This window comes from Tinamus guttatus, unplaced genomic scaffold (assembly GCF_059628265.1).
Source record: "Tinamus guttatus ecotype Peru unplaced genomic scaffold, ASM5962826v1 Tinamus_guttatus_pri_ptg000492l, whole genome shotgun sequence".
In the NCBI taxonomy this organism is placed as follows: Eukaryota; Metazoa; Chordata; class Aves; order Tinamiformes; family Tinamidae; genus Tinamus; species Tinamus guttatus.
The window spans coordinates 1,615,507-1,635,370 of NW_028289026.1; the positions used below are offsets into that span (position 1 = coordinate 1,615,507).

At 42.2% G+C, this 19,864-nt stretch overlaps 1 protein-coding gene across 1 annotated transcript; it reads left to right on the plus strand.

Moving 5' to 3' along the window:
* Positions 1–9,348: 9,348 nt before the first annotated feature.
* On the plus strand, positions 9,349–14,149 carry CCN3 (cellular communication network factor 3). The gene is given in 4 exon segments (XM_088533339.1): positions 9,349–9,733; positions 9,955–10,206; positions 12,043–12,251; positions 13,726–14,149. Coding segments are annotated over 4 exon segments (1,143 nt in total). The 3' UTR covers positions 14,023–14,149.
* The last annotated feature ends 5,715 nt before the right edge of the window (positions 14,150–19,864 follow it).

The window sequence follows — 19,864 nt, forward strand, 5'->3', positions numbered from 1 at the left end:
ACAACTTTTCAGTATTACCACCAGCTGAAGACTGGCATCTTCAGGTTTTGCCTGCACAGTTTTCTTCCTTGTCTGATTCTTCTCCAATTTCTATTTAAGGCACCCAAAGCTTGCTTTCTAGGTCTTGAAGTCCAAATAAACCATTAAGGACTATATACAGAAAAATCTAATATTCTCTCTAAAGAACTCTAGTGGCATCTTATAAAGTTAATTTTTCAGTTAGTTAGTAGGTTGTGCACATTAAACTGTGCACCTTATTTTCAATATCTTTGAGGACTAATGAACATTATGAACTTCCTATTCATATCACAATTGCAAAAACATCTGGGTGAAATAGTATTAAGCTTACTCACTATGAAAACACACCAATGAATACCCAAATACTTCCTTTCTCATGTCCATGGTTGAAAGCCGAGCTAAAGTATAAAAACTGTTAAGAAAACCACCGGCTTCAATCACTCTGAGGAGCTTCTATTTTACTCCTTCTGCAAGACTGTCTCCTTTCTTGTTGATGACAAGCTGCTTCACCATCCATACTTGACTTGTTCTAAAAAGGGGAAAAATTGCTGGAAGTAGAGCTATCTTGTCAGCAAACGCTTTAGAACTTTGTTTAATTGTTTTTGACATACACAGTTTTGAGAAAAAGCATAGTCTTCCTAAAATGCTGGCAGCTTCTTTCTGTTCACAAGAAAAATTCAGAGTTTTCATTTAGACTTTACATTAAAAACTATCAGTCTTACATTAAATGGAATGTTAAATGCTCCAAATTAAATTAACATGAGACATAATCAAATTACATATAACAAATCTGAGGTGCATTAAATGCCCCAAATTGCATTAACATGAGACATAATCAAGTCACTCAAATGAAAATATTTTTTGTTATAAAAATTGAAGAGTGTGAAAGGGAAAAAAAATGTTACATGAAGAAGAGGGCCTGTATGTTTTCAAAAATAGGAAAGCAAGTAGATTGTCTTCACAACCAAGAGAACTTGCTGTTGCTCAGCATGCTGGCTGATATGGATGAGAGGCAATATTTTGATAGACTCTCGTGGTGCAGTACACATTTTTTTAATGTTATGAAAGCTGGGCTGACAAATATAATAGCTTGTGAAGGTGATGCAGAAAATGCTTAGTTTGTTCATAGACAATATAACTTTGTCTTTCAGCTTCCAGTAATGTCTGTACCTCCTTATGAGGCAAAAAAAAAAGTTAATTCTACTTAAGCTCAAAGCTGTTAAAATCATGGATTATCCTTTCTTCTGTATCTGCACACGGCCTTCCACAAAGGATTATGTAAAGGTACAATAATATCTGTAAAAATGATTGTTGTAAATGGTTATTAACTAATAATAACAATAAATACCTGTGAATTACTTATTACTAATTATCTTTCTGTTCAACATATGTCTCTTTTTCTGCCTGTATTTCTTCATCTCCTTTTTTCCCTTTCTCCTGATTTGTCCCTGACCTCCTTTTATTTCTGTTTCCAGTTTATACAGATTTTCCTCTCTTGGCAGAAGAGGCAGACTTGTGGCCTCGAGGCTTTAAAATATGCTTCCGTAGCCATGGATTTCACATACCTAACCTGCTGCCTGTGCTGCATTTGAGCTGAAAGGCTATACTGAAGTAAATGTTTCTGGAAATTTTTATGAACTAAAAGACCTTTACAGCCATTTAGAATTGCCTGGCGTTGGTACTGACGGACAAGCGGGTGTCAGCGGGCATGACACACCGCCTGCATCTGCCAGCCTTGTTAACACCTACGTGAGCTGCTGTCGAGATTAAAGAGTGGAGCAATCCAACGAAAGGAAGCAGAGCAGAGGCCAGGAGTGTTTTCCTTTGCTGCTCCCCCTCCCTTGCTCCCCGTTTTCTTCCACTGCCTTACAGGAAAACCAAGTTGTGTGCAGCTGGTAGGTAGGCTGAAGGAAGACATCTTTTTCTTTCCTTAAATAAAAAAAAGAGTGATTAGCTAAATGTTTACCAAATATTTTAGTCTTTATAAGTAGAAGTTACTTTACTCCGGTGTTTACAGCATTTCCATGCTGTGACATGGTTATGGTGCACCTCCCTTCTTCCATATACAGATTTCACGTATCAGAGCACTGAACGTATCATGTGCTCTCCTGCATCCACCTACAATTTCCTTCCACCATCATCTCCCTCTTCTTGTTGTTGCAGCTGTTCCAATATTTTGGATTTCATTTAGATTTCCATTTTTTCAAGAACTAGCATTCACCAACACCAATAGATATTAGTGCTATAAACAGTGCTACTTATGAAGGCGACAGAGCTCTGGAGCAAGTTGCCCAGAGAGGTTGTGGGGTCTCCTTGTCTGGAGAGACCCACCTGGGTCTCAAAACCCACCTGGATGCCACCCTGTGCAACACGCTCTAGGTGACCCTGCTGGAGCAGGGGGGTTGGACTAGATGATCTCCAGAGGTCCCTTCCAACCTCAAACCTTCCTGTGATTCTGTGATCCATCAGCGGATCTTAAGTAAGTTTCACATGTTTCTAAGAACAAAAATAAATCTATGTTCACATCTCTAACGATGGCTACATCATAACTGAATTTCTGTTTCCTTGAAATTACTGCTGCAGTTGGAGGGCAGAGCAAGCAGTCACTGACAATCTGGTTAGAAATACAGGATGATTACCTCTTCCACCAAGACTGCCACAGAACACCCAGTAGGACCTTGTCATGTTTACTGTACTAGTTATGGAATCTTTAATCTAATCTCATGCTTTACACTAAATGGTCAAATTATTGTTTAGCTAATGTTTATTCATTTTTTTGGTTTTGCTTGTAGAATAGCAAAATAGTCAAAGTCTGGTTACACTGTTACATTTCTTATTATCTGTAATTATTCCCATAGAGCAAATGTCAGTACCTAGTTTTATTCATAAACCGAAAGTTAAACAGACAGTCACTGAAATACACAGTAGGTCTCCTTTTCTGCAGTTTTATACCTAAGTAAGTGATGTCTGCACACCACCATAAAACTTTTCATCTGTTTTATATACTGTATGACTAAACAAGAAATCTTTTTAATGTGGCAGAAAGATATATTTATAGTACAAATGCTCACTTATGCAAACATATATGAATACTGATGAAGAGTACTCAAGCTTTCTATCAATTTCCAATCATTCACATAAATGTTCAAAAATCATGAAATAGAAAGCAATGCAAACACCACCAATGGAAATCAAACCACTTCTACAGTATCAGGAATGCTTTTTCTTCAGATGCATTGAGTATACAACAGCCTGTGTTTTAGTACATTACTGAATTTTCTTCTGTATGCAGTAGTCTAGAAAACCTTACATTCATATTTACTTAGCATTAGCTTGTATTTATACCTATCAGCTAACAAACTCATTCAGTCAATGGGATCATGTTCAATTTCTAGCAGGATTTGGGCTCCAAATTGGGCCAACTGGGCTTAGAGCAATTGGTGTATGAAGAGGCAGAGTGAAATATTGCTCCAGATGCCCCTGAAAAAAATGTGAAATCATAGTGTTCCATAACCAGATGTTTCTGTGCAGCTAGCATTTAGCCTATTACGATACCGGTTTTCTTCAAGACTAGATGAAGTCACTAAATTCTTGCAAGACGCAGAGTATATGCCGGACCAAGTGCCTATAAAATCATTTCCCCCTGTTAAATTCACTCCAGCACTTTCAGTAGCTTTGTCAAAAGCAGAAGTTTGAAGTTAGAAACTCTGCCCTGAAGCATCTTGCCACAGCACCTCTAGAGTTGGACTTAAAAAAAGAAACAACTGGTTGTAATTGTCTCTAACTGCACTATATTCTTACTATGCTCTATATTTTATACTCAACTGCTGCCCAACAGCACATGGGCCTTAATGGTGCATGCCATAAGTTCCTGTGCTAGAAGCAGCTTCATAAAACACAACTGTATTTATTTGAACAGCTACACAAAATCTCTGATTTTCCTGCATTTCCAGTCATCTGATTTTTACAAGGAGTTATGAATGTCGATAACACCTACCCTATCACTGAAAGAAAAATTCTGGATGAAAAATACAAATCATGGCTCACAGGATTACTTGCAAGACTTGCAAGGAAACGTATGAGAAAATATCGACTATAATGGGTGTGGCAAGGAACCATGCCAGCCCACAAGCATCTTGGAGAGACGTTTAATTCTCAAAAGAATGGATGTTCTCCCAAGCTTTGCCATCTCTCTAGTATGTCCTAGAGAAGATGTTTAAGACAGTAAAATCTACACAGAAAATTTTGAAGGACATATGCCCTCTGGAAGGAGATGAGATTACAGGGTCATGACATAAAGCTAAACCTACTTCAGGAAGGGAGCTCCTCTTTTCTCCAATAAGGCAGGACTCTTTCTCTTCCAGGATCTCTTAGTTCCTACCATATCTTTCCTCCAGACAGAAGAGGAAAATGTATTCCTAAATACTACCTACAGATTTCTGCATCTTCTGTCCACTCATGAAATTCGGGAATTTTTACAGAAGTGAACATTCATGTTAATCTTGGTGAAAATACACAATGAGTTTATTTTGAATTTAGAAGCATATGCATCAGCAAGCACACGTGTCCCAAGGGAAAAGAACATGATAAATAAGTTACTTGAACTTTAATTACTTGAATATCCAGCTCCCACTTCTGCAAAAGAGAAAACAGAGGGATTCTGTCCTGGAAACTTTTAGAGGGACCAAAGAAGAGAAAATAGGTAAAGAGAATGAATTCTTTTAAAATATTTCCTTTAAACTAGCCCCTGAATTTGATTCAGAAAAAAAAATGACATGCTAATCTGAACAGACATTTCTGTCCTAGGAATTTCAGTGGAGAAACCTGGAAGGAATTTAGAGGAACACAGGAAAAAAACTAAAGGGATCATTTACAAAGAATACTGAAAGTATTAAATTATTTGAGTTTGGCTAAACAATGACACAATAACACTTTCAGTCCACAAGTATTTTTAAACTTTATTTTTAAATGCTGTTTTTACAATGAGACAGCTTATAAGCAAAGTGAATATGGGGACCACTCCTTTTAATACAATATCTCCCTGGCAACAAGACCAGCAAAAACAGAAAAAGAGATTAGATGACCAATAGTTTCTTCCATTTCTCAAGTCTTTGATTTCTTTGTTTTATGGGTGATAAAGTGCTCGGACTCTGTGACTCCTTTGGGTGGGTGAAGCTCAGCTTAGCATATTTCCCTTGGCAAACCATCAGTATGTGCAGCTAGATGGTAGCTATGCCGATATCATATGGCTGTGTAAAGGAGGAAAAAAAAATCTCTTTGGAGTGCCAGCAGAAAGGCTTGGCTATCACAACAAGCCCAAAATTTCAGTATTTTCTTATGAGTATTTTTAAGCCCTAGCTTGCAGAAAGAGCAAGGACACTTTGGGAACACCAGACAGTCAGTCCAGGAAGGATGGCTGGGAATGATTCCCTGGAAGGGCATCCAGCTCACCAGCCCAGGACGTGTGTTACTCACGGACGATGCAGTCAGCCTCAACAGATGATGGAGAAAACGCAGAGGTGTTACAGCCAGAGATAAAGGATAGATGCTCAAAATATGTGTGAACTGAAATGTAGAGTAATTCCAGCTAAGAGTGAGAAGCATCTTGTGCCGGGCTACAAGTCTCTCTGTCTACGATCCACTGTCGCCACCTTTCTCACTTGGAGATAGGATTACTGTAACTCACTCTCTAAGTCCACTAAAAAAGGACTGTGATACACAGTGGGTCCATCTGCTTGTTAAAGGTATACCTCTATAGGAAACATGTTTTTCTTGTATTTATCTGTGTCCTCTGGCTATTAAATTGCTCTATAAGCAAAAGCTAGTTTTAACTTTAAAGGCTTTGATGGTAAAACTTATCTCTGAGACTGCCTCTTCACCTGTATCACTTAGCGGTAAAAGAGAGCCAAGAAAGTGCTCATGTTAAGAGGGTCCTGTTTAATTGTGCTTTATTATTATTATTACTGTTATTATCGTTGTTGCCTTGCATTCCCAGTAACGGGTGTGCAGTTCCTAGTGCTCATCCCTCCCACTTCAAGAGCTCTGAAGCTGGCCATTCCCATATCACGCTGTAAGGTTTTGTGTCCTCCAAACATTTTCAGTTAAGCATATAACTGAAGTATATTGAAAAATAAAAGGAAAATTGTATAGTTTCACTCACCACAGTCAGATTATCTAGCACTTGACACAAACCAGTAAGGATATAGGAAGCAGGCAGAAAGGAGAGCCCAAATTCATGTCCTTTGGTAACTGCTCTTACTTGGAAATGCTGAGACCTATCAAAGTACTGAATGCAACATCTCACTTCTTAGTAATGCCCCTTTTCTCAGATATGTCCCAGGGAATGGGAATTCATTAGAGAGAAAAGAAAAATAGCAAAACCCTACTGAGCTAACTTTCACATTTATCACTATTAGGTTCTTCAAAATCCAGTCTGTTCTGGCAGCCCTTACTCATGCATGTATTCTTACTCTCAGAAGAAATCTGAGAAGCAACCTGTAGTAGCTGTTTATTTCAGAAAGGAAAAAAAAATGCTCAACATAATCCATTCATGTACCTCTTACTGGAGCTCTTGAAATAGAAATGAGGTTCTCAACATATCAAAATATCCTTCAAGGATCTTACTGGCCCTCTGCACAGGAAAAAAAAAATTGCTGAGTGAACAAAAAACAGGTGATTTTTCCCAAATCTTTTCATCCATTATCATCTCATGCAGTAAGATAGCCCTTAGATGCCCAGGTAGATTGGTCTGTTTATTTGAGCTACAAAGCATAATTACACTTGTAGGACTAATGCACTTTAAAGTCGGATTATTTCAGGGTAGATTATTTCATGTACACTGGGAGCAAATTTTAATAACCCCTTTCTAGAACAAGTCTCATCCTTTTGCTTCTCAGTAGAGTAAGCAGAGCAAGTAGGAAAATGATTATATTAATGAACACAGAAGGCAAGGAAGAGAGTTGCAGCCCTGCAGCGCTCATCATCCACCCTGATCATCGCTCCCTGCCTGTGCTGAACAATTTACCTTATTTTCAGAGCCCGAGCACAGGGCAGGGGATGAACCTCTCCAAGGACCCGTCTTGGCAGGGAGGGCAGGTTTGACTGCAGGCGGTTTGGCTCCTGCTCACCTCCAGCTCCTGCAAAACGATGCCAGCAGCCTCGCATAGGCTAAAACACCTCCGCGCCCCATGGCATGCAGCACTCACCCTCCGAGGCCTTCCATAAAAACATCATCTTGGTGGACCACAGCGCAACCCTCATGTTATTTCAGGCACTTTGCTCAACAACACCCTTCCTCATGCACACACCTAAAATAATAGCCATGTGTTATGGCTGTAGGGGGGAACAGAATCCAAGGGGATGAAGGATTAAGTGCCAGCTAGTGTGGACAAAGACTGTCTGCGCTAAAGAAAGAGAGCCCTAAGCAGTGTGAACATGGGTCACTTCTACCCTTTGAACATCTACAGAGTCTGTACTTCTTGGTTTTCTTCCTCTCCAGAAATCTCAGCCCATACAAAACCACAGCAAACTCTCTACCTGCACTCTTCTCACTACAAATGACAAAATTTCTTGATGCTTTCCACAGCTTTTCTTACACTGGAACCAATGACAAATGAGAAAATAGCAATACGAGCTTTCTAAAAATAAAAATAAAAAAAAATTCCCTTATGTTCCTAAAATAACAAAGTCCTATGTTGCAGTTTTGCCTTGTGGCTTATGCTATAAGTTTTCCCATAAGGTTCTATGGCTGAAGTCAGTTTGGAGGGGAAAAAAAAAATGGTAAAACTCTTTGCTGTGTTAACAGAGACTGGAGTCATCTAAAACATCTTGTGAATTTGTTTTGAAAACACAGAATTATCTGAGTCAAAAGCAAAAAGAGAGAGAAATGAGGTAAGGAAGGTGAAGTGCAGTGGATGACTGAAATAACCTCAAATCTGCGCCTAAGATGGTAATAAGCTTTGAAGGATCCTAAGTTCTCTTAGCTGATCCTGTTGCATATGAATGAGAAAATTAAAGGTTAATATATGGCTGAGGCTTACTTGTTTCTGTGCTGGTGTATGTTGCCTGGTCCTGAATGACAGGTCTCTCCTGAAGCTCAGCTGCAGCCATGTAACTTCAAGGCAGGAATGGTGACTTTTGTCCAAAGCAAAACCCATCTATGACAATTGCTGGTTTTGTGCTGAGCACTGCTTTGGCTTGGAGCTACAGCAGTCTTGTAAACTCATGAGCACCACTTGTGTCACGTCTTAAGCTTAAAAGGCATCCTGTTTTCACTAGTCTGTCTTCAACTCTTGTTTATTTTTCAAATACTTTCTTTTTAACAAGCCGCAGCAGAGTCCAGTGCACATTATCTGCTTCAGTCAACTGGGGATATAGAATATCTGTATCCTAGAAAGACCCAAGAAGGCCTTGGGCAGAAAACAATTCCTGACAAGTAAAACACGTTAATAGATTTAGTCTCCTTTATGCTTGGCCCAGATTAGTCCCGCGCGCTCTAAAATAACTTCACGGCACAGAGCACTGGAATTATGTCTCCAAAACATTCCTAAGGCTTGACATGTTTGAGCTCTGCGTGTTTCATGGTCGCACACACAAACCAAGCATCAGTGTTGCTGGTGGCCCTGGGTTCTCTGTGCAATTCCAGTTTCCAACAGGCTGATACACCTGGACCTCTCTGCTGAGAACAGCACTTACAACCTGGCAAGTGAAGAGTTTATGAAGAAAGTGTGTCACCTCCACAGTGCCATATGGTAACAGAGTTCAAGAATAAGATGAAATACCAAGGCTGAAAGCTACTCAGCCCATTAGCGGCCCCTTACATTGGCTGAAGGCCAGTCATGGTAGCCCGGAATTGGACTTTGTCTACCCCTCGCAGGCAGCTACAACAGAGAGGTAGTGTACGTTTCAGCCAGATTCACAGTGTAGGTCCAGCACTTGCACGGGAGTCGCCTTGCAGGCAGCCCTCAGTCGCCACCAGTCCCAGGTGACAAGAGTGAGGAGGGCACAGGAGCACAGGGTGCCCCGGGGGGGGACCACAGGCTGCTCCGGGTGGGGACCCTGGGCTTCCCCAGGGCTCGTGCTGCCCGCGGACGGGGCGGCCCCGCCGCTGCTGTCGCCGTCGCTGTCGGTGTCGCTGGGGCGGGTTGGCCGGGCGGGCTCTGCGCTGCGCGGGCAGGCGCTGCGGGGCGGCGGGGGCGCGGGCCCGGCTCCAGCACCGGCTCCAGCCTCGGCTCCAGCTCCCCGCCCCCGGGCCGCGCTGCCCTCCCCGACGGGCTTTATATAAGCGGCCGCAATGGCCCTGGCGGCAGCGGCGAGCGGCGGGCCAGGACGATGCTGGCGGGCGGCGGGCAGCGCCTGCCCCTGCTCTTCCTCCTCCTCCTCCTCCTTCTGGTGCAGGCAAGTGCGGGGCGCCCCGGGGGCGCGGGCTGGGCCGGGGGGCGGGCGCCGGGGTCGTGACGGGGCCCCGCGGCCGCTGTGTCCCCGCAGGTGAGCGGGCGGCAGGCGGGCTGCCCGCGCCCCTGCGGCCGCCCGTGCCCGGCGGAGGCTCCGCGCTGCGCGCCCGGGGTGCCCGCCGTGCTGGACGGCTGCTCGTGCTGCCCGGTGTGCGCGCGGCAGCGCGGCGAGAGCTGCTCCGCGCTGCTGCCCTGCGACGAGAGCAGCGGCCTCTACTGCGAGCGCGGCCACGACGACGGCGGCGCCAGCGGCATCTGCATGGGTAGGTCCCGGGGTACCGCGTCTCCCCTCTCCCCGTGAACTGCCCCGTCGAGTCCCCTCCGGCTGCCCCGATGGCGGAGCCACCGATGGGGAGCCTGTCGGGTGCCGGGTGCTGGGCCACATCGCTTGGGAGGGCAGCTTCGGTGGGGGACAAAGCCAGAGCCCCCTGGTGCCATGAGAGGCAGGGAGAGCGCCCTAACTGACACCCGCCTTGCTCGCCAGTGCTGGAAGGGGACAACTGCGTGTTCGACGGCATGATCTACCGGAACGGGGAGACCTTCCAGCCCAGCTGCAAGTACCAGTGCACCTGCCGCGACGGGCAGATTGGCTGCCTGCCCCGCTGCAACCTCGACCTGCTGCTCCCCGGCCCTGACTGCCCCTTCCCCAGGAAAGTGGAGGTCCCTGGAGAGTGCTGCGAGAAGTGGGTCTGCGACCCCAAGGACGATGTGATTCTAGGAGGCTTTGCTATGGCCGGTGAGGAAACTATCTGTAAGACCTTCATCGCGAGCGGAGAGTGATACCCACTGGAAAGGACCATGGGGTTACCCTAATCTGCTTTGTGCTGTGTTTTTTTTCCAATCTTCTTTCTTTTTCTAATCTAGAGCGACTAGGGGGGTATACCAGTGATTATGCGTAAAAGCAGAATTTTATAAACTAAAGAAAAGATACTCAGGGGATGAATGTGCACAGCAGTTTAAAAAAGTAATTAAGCTAGGGTCCAGCTCTGGAAATGCTATTTATCTTATTCCACTATTAGTGGAATTAGTGGAATAAGATAAAAACAAGCTCATAAACCTCCAAATATTATCTTCCTCCAGGAAGCAAAGTTGTCTTGCTAGTTGCTCTGAAGAAATAGGTTGCATCATAAACACCGTTCAAACAGCCTGGTTTGCAAGAGATTTTTTTTCCGTGAAATTCCGCAGTTATTACTAGTGGTCAGCATGCTAACTGAAATGCCAATGAATTCCTCTCTGTCTGTGCTAGAGTTCTCATGATTACTGCTGGCATTAAAAGCATTACAAAGTACTTGGAGAAGCAGTGCTTGTAGGCACAATTAGTGGATCTGAAAAAAAATGATCCCATTCCAAAACACAGAACTTATGAGGTACTATTTTCCCCAATCTCCTTCTACTGATTTATGTCTCCCTTCCCTTTAAACTAAGCTGTCAAGTTAACATGGATTTTCAAAAGCTGCTTTAACTGGGAGTTAAGACCACTGCATTCTCTCCCGGTCACTGCTCTGTGTGGTCTTAAGCAGTTAGTTATGCTGCATTGCAGATAATCCATTTGAAGAAAGAAAATAGAATAGATGATAAGCTCTAATAACTCTGTAGAATGCTATGAAATATCAGATGTGGGGCACATAAGACATAAGTGAACATGTCACTTTTTATAGTGTCTTTTCTCTGCTTTGTTCTTGACAACAGAGGCAGGCTAATCCACAGCATGCCCGTGGGTGGATCACCTGCGTTCCTTTCGGCAGTGCTCATCCCTCCAGGACTCTCTCTTGGAGCTTTACCTTGCAAGGAGGCAAAAGTGCAGTGGGGGGAAGCTGATGGGTGAGAGCCGTAGGGTGGCTCAGTTCACAGGCTCCCTGGTATTCACTCACGTTGTTTACTCCTATGATAACTGCCGTACCAAGCTATAAAGTTGGCAATATTTGCATAATACAACTTAAGCACTACCGGGAGGCCAGAGCAATACTCAGAGTTGGTGATGGCCTTGAGCAGCTGTGATAACTCCTGAAATTGCTTTACTTTCCTCTTCCCTCATAACAGCCTGACTGTAACTTGTCAATATTTGATCAGGTGACTGTGGCTCTGGAAACAAAGCACTTGATCTATTATAGAAATCACATGGCTAGTCTTAAATCAGATCTAATATCAATATTTTTTGTGACCCAGAACAGGTTTGTGATACATTTTTTTAAAAAGAATAAGGAATAATAAGTTACTGAAGTGGACTTCTAAACTTGGTTAACAAATTGGCAATAGTTCTGCCCGTTTTGGACTTGCTTGGACAGAAACTAACTAACTTCTTTCTGTAATTCAGGTTGTGGCCTAAAGGTAGGACTTTATTCTCCTGATTACACTGATATGTACTTATCTAGGATTTTTAGGTATAGAAAGTTGCTGTTCAGGGCTTTGAAGAAGGCAACTTTTAAAATGACTAGGACCTGTCAAAATAATCGATTTGGGATTTTTTGTCTCAGATCATTTATTTCCTCCCAAATGTAGAAGAGCTCAAATATAGACTGGATTCTCACATCAAGTCTCTCTCATAACAGAGTTCTATGGGTTTTATCTCCAGCGTTCAGACAGGAGGCCACAGTGGGGATCGATGTTTCCGATTCAAGTGCCAACTGCATCGAGCAGACAACAGAATGGAGTGCTTGCTCCAAGAGCTGTGGCATGGGCTTTTCCGTCCGTGTTACCAACAGGAATCAGCAGTGTGAGATGGTGAAGCAGACACGGCTTTGCATGATGAGACCTTGTGAGAATGAGGAGCCACCTGAGAAGGTAGGATGGCAGTAGGGACAGGGGAGCAGGAGCTCTCCCAGCAGCTTTCCCAGGTTGCATATTTCTGTCTGGAGTGTTCCAAATACAAGTGGATGTAAATACACCCGTTAGCATTTGTGCAGCAAGCCCGGTGTTTCTGGAAAGCATTTGGCTTGTCTGCACGTCCAGGAGCATTGCACTTCATACGAATATCACTTGTCCCATCTCAGACGGATCAGATGTGCTCTGTGTGCCAACTGTCTTGGCAGCTCACGTAATTTAACATCTTCCCCAAGACCATTTTACTCCTTGCGTGAGTACTTCAGAGTTGCTCCAGTCATGAGGAATGGATGTGTCATATTTCTAGTCTGCTGGGCATCCTGGAACTGCAGACAAATGTGCAAAATAGTTCAAAAAGTGTTCTGATAAATTCAGCCTTATCTTAATCCTTGTGGAGCTTTTTTTTCCAAAAGCAAATGCAACACTGACACTTCAGGTGCTATAAGTATATATCTAAAAGAGAGCTGCCTTTTATTTTTTTCTGCTCCTACGCATTACACATTCTCACTGTCAGAGATGATAACATATAGATACATATGTAAGAGGACCATCAGTGTATGCAGTGTCCAGGGTGATGGAAAGCGTGCTGAGGCCTTTGCAGAAGACTCGGTGGAGTTTTGAACACTGTGTTGAAAAGGATGTGAAACATTTGGAAAGAGTTGGGGAGAATAACAAGAATGGTGAGGTCCATAAAACATGTTCTGCTTGGAAAAAAACTATTGCTGGATTGAAATGATACTAAAAACAGGCAAACAGAGATGAGTTCTCACAACCATGTTCCAATATTGTAAACTGTTCTTAGTTCATAGTGGATGTGACAGGAAGTGATGAGCTTAGACTGCATAAATCCTAAGACATAAGGAAAGACCTTCAGAGCAATAAGAGTAGTGAACCATTAGGATTGTCTGGGGCAGATGTGGAGTCTGTCACTGGAGACTTCCAAGAACAAGTTAGACAAACCATATGCTAATGATGACATAGGCAAGGTTCATCCTGCCTTGAGTGACAAGAAGGGGCAATGACTTTTGGGGTTCTTTTTGACCCTCTTTTCTTCCTGAACACAGTCTGTATCTTACTTATTTGGCTTCTTAATTCTCTGATGGAACCACAAAGCCTGGGACATTTTTTTGGTGGAGTATAGTTTGATGATGAATGTTGGCAGGTCTTATCATATAGACAGATGGCAGCAGTGAGTTTTCATAGAGTGTAACCTATTATTTATCATTTATTACTGGCATATGTAGTAGGTCAGCTAAGATGTCAAGAGCATAGCTCATAGGAATGAGAACTGGTGAGTAGCTATTGAAGTAGCTATGGACTCTTATTGCTGTAGAACTAGCAGTTTTCAGAGTGGACCTACACCTTGCATGTGAGTTTTTACCTGCATCCTGCCCTATGCTATGATATACTTAATGTCTCTTCATATTTCTCTTAGAAGGGGAAGAAATGTATCCGAACGAAGAAGTCCCTGGAAGCTGTTCGCTTTGAGTACAAGAACTGCACAAGCGTGCAGATGTACAAACCACGTTACTGTGGCCTCTGCAATGACGGGCGATGCTGCACCCCACATAACACCAAAACGATCCAGGTCGAGTTCCGCTGTCCTCATGGCAAGGTCGTAAAAAAACCAATGATGTTGATCAACACCTGTGTTTGTCATAGCAACTGTCCTCAGAGCAACAACGCTTTCTTCCAGCCATTGGAGCTAGCATCTAGTGAAGTAAAAATATGAAATGCTTTAATGCTTTAATTAGGTGGCTCAAAAGGTATAAATATTTTATGTAAAACTTGACCCACAATCAGGTGAATGTAAGTGCATATTTAAAATATCTAGGATGTTTTTTTCCAAACAATCTAGACACCTTTTTTTTCCCATAGTTTATTAAATACCTCATTTTACACTCTTCCCTGCTCTAAAAATAGTTTTTTCACTTGAAGAAAATTTTGTACCTTGGACAGAGCCTTCTATGTTTTGGTATTGTTTTGTTGACAGTGGTGTAAAGCTCATTAAATGAACAGCTAGTCCCTCTCCATGAGTTATGGGAATTATGCCACTAGCTTCAGTGGTCACAAGACTGGGCTCTTTTGTAGCAAATGGATTCCTTGGGGAATGCATGGCACTGTATCATCACATCAGCTTCTGAATTCTTAACCTTAGTTTGCACGATATGTACAAATATTTATGCAGTGTTCATTTTCTATTCTGTTGAAATTCTGTCTCTGATGATGGTAAGAATCTTACTGATTAAAGTGTTGAATTCTATATAAAGTATTTCTACCTGTAGATCTGACTTTCTCCAAGGATTCAGTTTGCACAAAGCTCCTAACATGACAAAATTAAGATCTCTCTTCCTGAAGTATAGGAGATTGATAGTTGACTGCAATTAAATTACTCTTTGGCAGCTTCACTAACAGCCTAGGCAAAAACCACCAAAGAAGTCAATGACTCCAGGGGACTTGGTTCTAACCAATGTGTTTCTGCAGATATAAATGTTAGGTGGCAAAAATAAGAATTATGTAAATTTCTCTAGTAATTGTATCATATGGTGCTTCATATAACAGAAAGGTCTATATGTAAATAGAAACTGTATATATTGTAATATAATTTTTCTGTAGTAAGTAAATAAACATTGTATGTTCCAAAATATTTTTTTCTGAAGTTGTTCTTTAAACTTTTATCAGCTAAAAGCTGCAGTAAGACAATATGGTCTGCAGATTCTGGAAGCAGCAGTTAAAATCTGAGGCTCCGTTCTGTGGTTTGCTCAGTGCACCTCATCCTAATCTCTGACCTGTCTAAAAAACATGCAATGTTTTAGTGACAGGAGGAGAGGAATAATTTGTGAGGAGTAAATTAAAAGAGAGAATTTTTAGGGTAAAAGTTTGCCTGGGAGACTGGCTGATCTAAATAATATTAGGTTTAGATGAAGTGTACCCTGAAAAGTAATGGTGGAGGTGGAACAGTTCAGTGATCTAGAATTTTGGCTTGGGAGCACAAAGAAGGTTGGTTGTTTGTGTTTTCATTTTGTTTTGTTTTTAATGATGCTCTCTCTCTTACCTCTTTCCCACAGTTATTTTTGAAGCACTCTAATGAGGATGGTATGGTTATTTCCCTGCAGTGACAGCTGAGAAAGCATTCATATGCGAGAGGTTTGTGTAGTAACAACCCATAAGTACTTCCTTGTTTCACATGGAAGTATTAGAACAAAGTACACATAGAAGAAAGTACTTAATTGCACCCAGCATCATTGCTAGGTGCTGTTTAGCAGCATCCCCCGGGAGAACAGGCCGTCCCCAGGAGTGATCTCTTCTCTGCAAGCAGGTCATAAGCACGGTTGTGCAGACACGCAGCTGCCTTGGCTGTTGGACCAGGCCTAGCGTGGTCTCTGTCTCTCTGTTGGGGATACTGGAGCAGTGTCCTTGCCACAGCCATGGTTCTGATCACGTATGCATGGTAAGAAATAGCTCCTACCTCTTGGAAAAAAAAAAAAAAACAGCAAAGATCTAATGGGTGTGTACTTATTTGAAGGACTTGATAACATCCATTTAGACATTCCTGGGATATGCAAGGGTAGAATTTAGCTCTATGTTAAGACTTCTGTATTTGATGTCTGCATGTAGACTTCTAAATGCCCATTTTAGTCAATGCAGCCCAAAGAAAACTGTGAGCAAGGATCAGCAGCTGTAGTTTCTTAGTAACGTATATGATATCCTGAGGTCTTGATACTAAATCACCATACTGATTCAGTTAAGTTTAGGTGGATCTTTGGTCCTCACCTGGACACTCGCATGGGGCGCAGACAGAATGGTTGAGATTGGAAGGGACCTCTAGAGATCATCCAGTCCAACCCCCTGCTTGGGCAGGGTCACCTAGAGCACATGGCACAGGGTCACATCCAGGTGGGTTTGGAAGATCTCCAGGGAAGGAGACTCCACACCCTCTCCAGGCAGCCTGTTCCAGGGCTCTGTTGCTCCCACAGGAAAGAAGTTCTTCCTCTCGTGGAGGTGGAACTTCCTGTATTTCCCATTATCCCTTGTCCTGTCACTGGCCGCCACTGAGAAGAGTTTGGCCCCATCCTCTTTACGTTCTCCCCTTGAGTATTTGTACATACTGACAAGATCCCCTCTCAATCTTCTCCAGGCTAAACAGGCCCAGCTCACTCTGAATCATCTTGCAAATTATGCATATCTTAATTTGAGAGGGAGACATCAACTACCAAACAAGACAGCTTCTGGTTGCCTGGCTAAACCTGAACCAACTTCAGGTTAATTAAACCTAGCTGACTAGCAGTAATTAGAGAGGAAGGTGGTCATCTACTAACTTCCTAAGAAGCAAAAAGACTATGGCTTTATTTTGGTAGTTCCTTTACTCCTTTCACACTCAAATAATTTTCCTTTATACTTGTTTACCAGCTTATCCTAGCTACTTCTCCCTTATCCCTCTGCTTCACCTTCATGTTATCTTGATTTCCACATAATTCATCATGCTTTCCTTGGGCTGGAGCTTCCGAGCAGAGCACAGACACCAGTAGGTACCTTCCTCCTTGCAGGCAAATTGAAGGTCTCATCCATAGTATGAAACCATGATCATCAACCAAGCCTATTCACTGCTCTAGGTTGTGTTTCCTTCCCTACCAAGGAAAGATGTTTAATGTCCTATATGTTAGCTGAGACATAAGTTATAACCTGTTGAAGTTCTTCTTATAGATCGTCGGTCACTTACTCTGCAGGAAGACTATGAGCACTGTGGTGTATGAGCTAAATTTCAACTTGAGTAACCCCATTTTCCTGTATAACTATGGTCTTCACTTCAGTGCATCCAATGCCAAAATGCCTCCTATATCTCACCTTAGTGTTGCTCTATGTAATTTCTATATGTCTTCAATCCACTTTCTGAGCAGAAGAGCTGCACTGTTACGAGCCTTCACAACCTTCACAAAAGAAATTAAAACAGTTATTGCCTATGTTTATTCACATTATAATTATTACCATCTCAATGTCTTCTTGCAACTCTGCAGCACATCAGCAGGTAAAATGTCTGCTAGAAAGGAATACAAATATTTCTACTGGAACAAAAGGAGCCGATGATCTGCCCTAGTTCTGCAGTCTTTCAGACTATATACCTAACACCAATTTAGTGGCTATTTTTACTTCACCTAGGCTGATATAGCTTTCCATCTGCTATCAACTTTGTTCCATTCATTTAGACTTGTTTTACTTTAATAAGGACAGTTACTAGTTTAGGCTTTGAGCCAATTTCAGTGTGTTCCTGCCAGAGGCCATGGCACTAATTTAAATAAAACTCAACATGGTGAATTAAGCCTGTGATATTGTTATATATAAACTCTAACAGTGCAATCCTCATCTTTTCTGTTTTAGAGCTATGATTTTCCCAAACAAGTAAAATTAAGTTACCCATATGGAGCAAAATTAAATTAACCAAATTATTCAAATGTCAGTAATTCATTTTTGTATCTCCCAGGATTCCCATCAGAGCGTTGCTGGGAATATCGCCACACATTTAGTTCCCTGCTTGATCCATGGGGCTTCATTAAAGCAACAAGCTTCCCACATTTAACCTACTTCAAGTTTGTTTAATGTTGCAGTCAGATTTCCAAAGATACTCTGAATAGAGACACCACTAATCTTGTTTTCACTTGCTGTAAGATGACTGAAGAGTGTGACTAAGCCATCACAACTGCCCTTTCCTCAGTAGTGGGTGTTCATCTATTTCTTTGCTCTGTCCTGTTCTCAGCAGGCACTTCAGGCAAAAATCAAGCAAGGTGAGCTTGAGGTGGGAGTATATATTCTATATGTCTGATTTGCTAAGGACACTTCAAAGCTTTTATTTCCTGGCTGATCTTGAGAAGGTAATTAGTTGTTTTGTCTTAGTATCTTAGTAGGAGTTTTTATGGATTACAGAAGAGCAAGTGCATTTTTTTTATTTTTAATTGCCTTCTGAGCCCTGTGAGTGAAACGGAGGAATATTACTAGCTCTTTCTCATTGTTCTTTAAATCCCTTCTCTTTAAGGCATATTTATCTAGTCCTATGAAAAACACTATTTGGAGTTCCAGCCATTCTTTCTCTGTCCTTATACAAACCTGAAAGAATTAGGGAAAATATATAAATATTTCAATTTTTTTTTCCTTAACTGACTGTATAAGGAGGCCATGTGCTGGCCCCTTTAACTAGATGTTTAATTGAAAATCTCATGAGGAGTAAACTTTTACCATAAATTTCAGTCAGATCATAGTTTCACCTTTTGTGTTTTCCAATATAGGTCTAGAAGTAATACAATAAAGAATGCAGGAAAAATAGAGTATCCCTATTTTTTTCTTTTCTTTCTGGTCTAAGCTATAATTTGCTTTTACTCTATTTTTATTTATTTATTTTTATGTCTGTTGGGGAGAGATGGAAGGGTTACTATTTCTAGACCTAATCATTGTATCTAATAACAAACCTGGGCTGGTAAGAGATCATATTAAAATAGTGAAGAAAATGCTCCACTGACCTAAAATGCCCCAGTGTTCGCATGGTTGCTATTATTCTCAGTAGAATAATGAAATACCATGCTAAAAAAAGATTACATTTTGGTTTGTACAGAGAGACCTGTAGCTCCGATGTCTCCAAGCCTCTTCTCCCTTGTCAGCCTTTCCATGATGTGCCAATCCTGCTTCTGTCCTTGTTTCCTAACTGGCTCCATGCTTTCCTGCACAAAGTGCTCTTTTCCTCCCAGCTCTCAAAGCCTGGCCATTACTATTCACTTCTCCTGCAGTGCCCTCAAGTGGAAAACTCAGCATCCCTCTCCCAATGCCACAGGCCTTCCCAGGGCATCCTGGTCATCCTGTGAGCCCTGGGATCCTTTGGGGCTGCAGGACATCCATTGTGGCCATGAAAGCCTTGCTGCTCACAGCTAACCAGAGCTTTGCTCAAACTATTCAACCAGGTAGTCTTGCTGGAAGGAAACCCTTTTAAGAGTCTTCTAATGAGGGGAAAATGTGTAGAGGGTTGTGGTTTTCTCTCAGAAAGGACCTGGTCATGCATGTTAGGGACACGGGCTCAGCACCCTCTCGTGCCTTGCTCAGGCTGGACAGAGCCCTGATCCTACAAAAATGCCAGGACAGTGCTCAGACTGTCAGCCCAATAATGTGTGCACATGTTAAAGCCTGTGGGAGGATTGCTAGTTTGTTCTGTTTTCTGCTTTTGCCCTGCTCTGTTTTTAATTAAAGAATTGCACTTCAATACAGTGCTGGTTTTTCTTGTGTGTGTAGAATGAAACAAATCCCAGAAATCCTTGCATGGGTTGGAGCAGAATTAAGCCCTATGAATTGCTTTTGTAAACAACTAGAGTGACTGAAATGCTCGGAAATTTGTACTCTGGCCAGTTTGTAAAAAAGACGTATCTTCAGATTGCTATATTTTGGGCTGTCTGATTCCGGAATGAAACACTGCTCTTTTGGGGAAAGAATCAGAATCATAACCTTTAACATCCTGCAAGCAAAGCAGGTTTTGACTTTCTTACTTTTAAAGACTCTGCAACACGGATTTCAACAAAATGTCCCAGTTCTATTGCAAA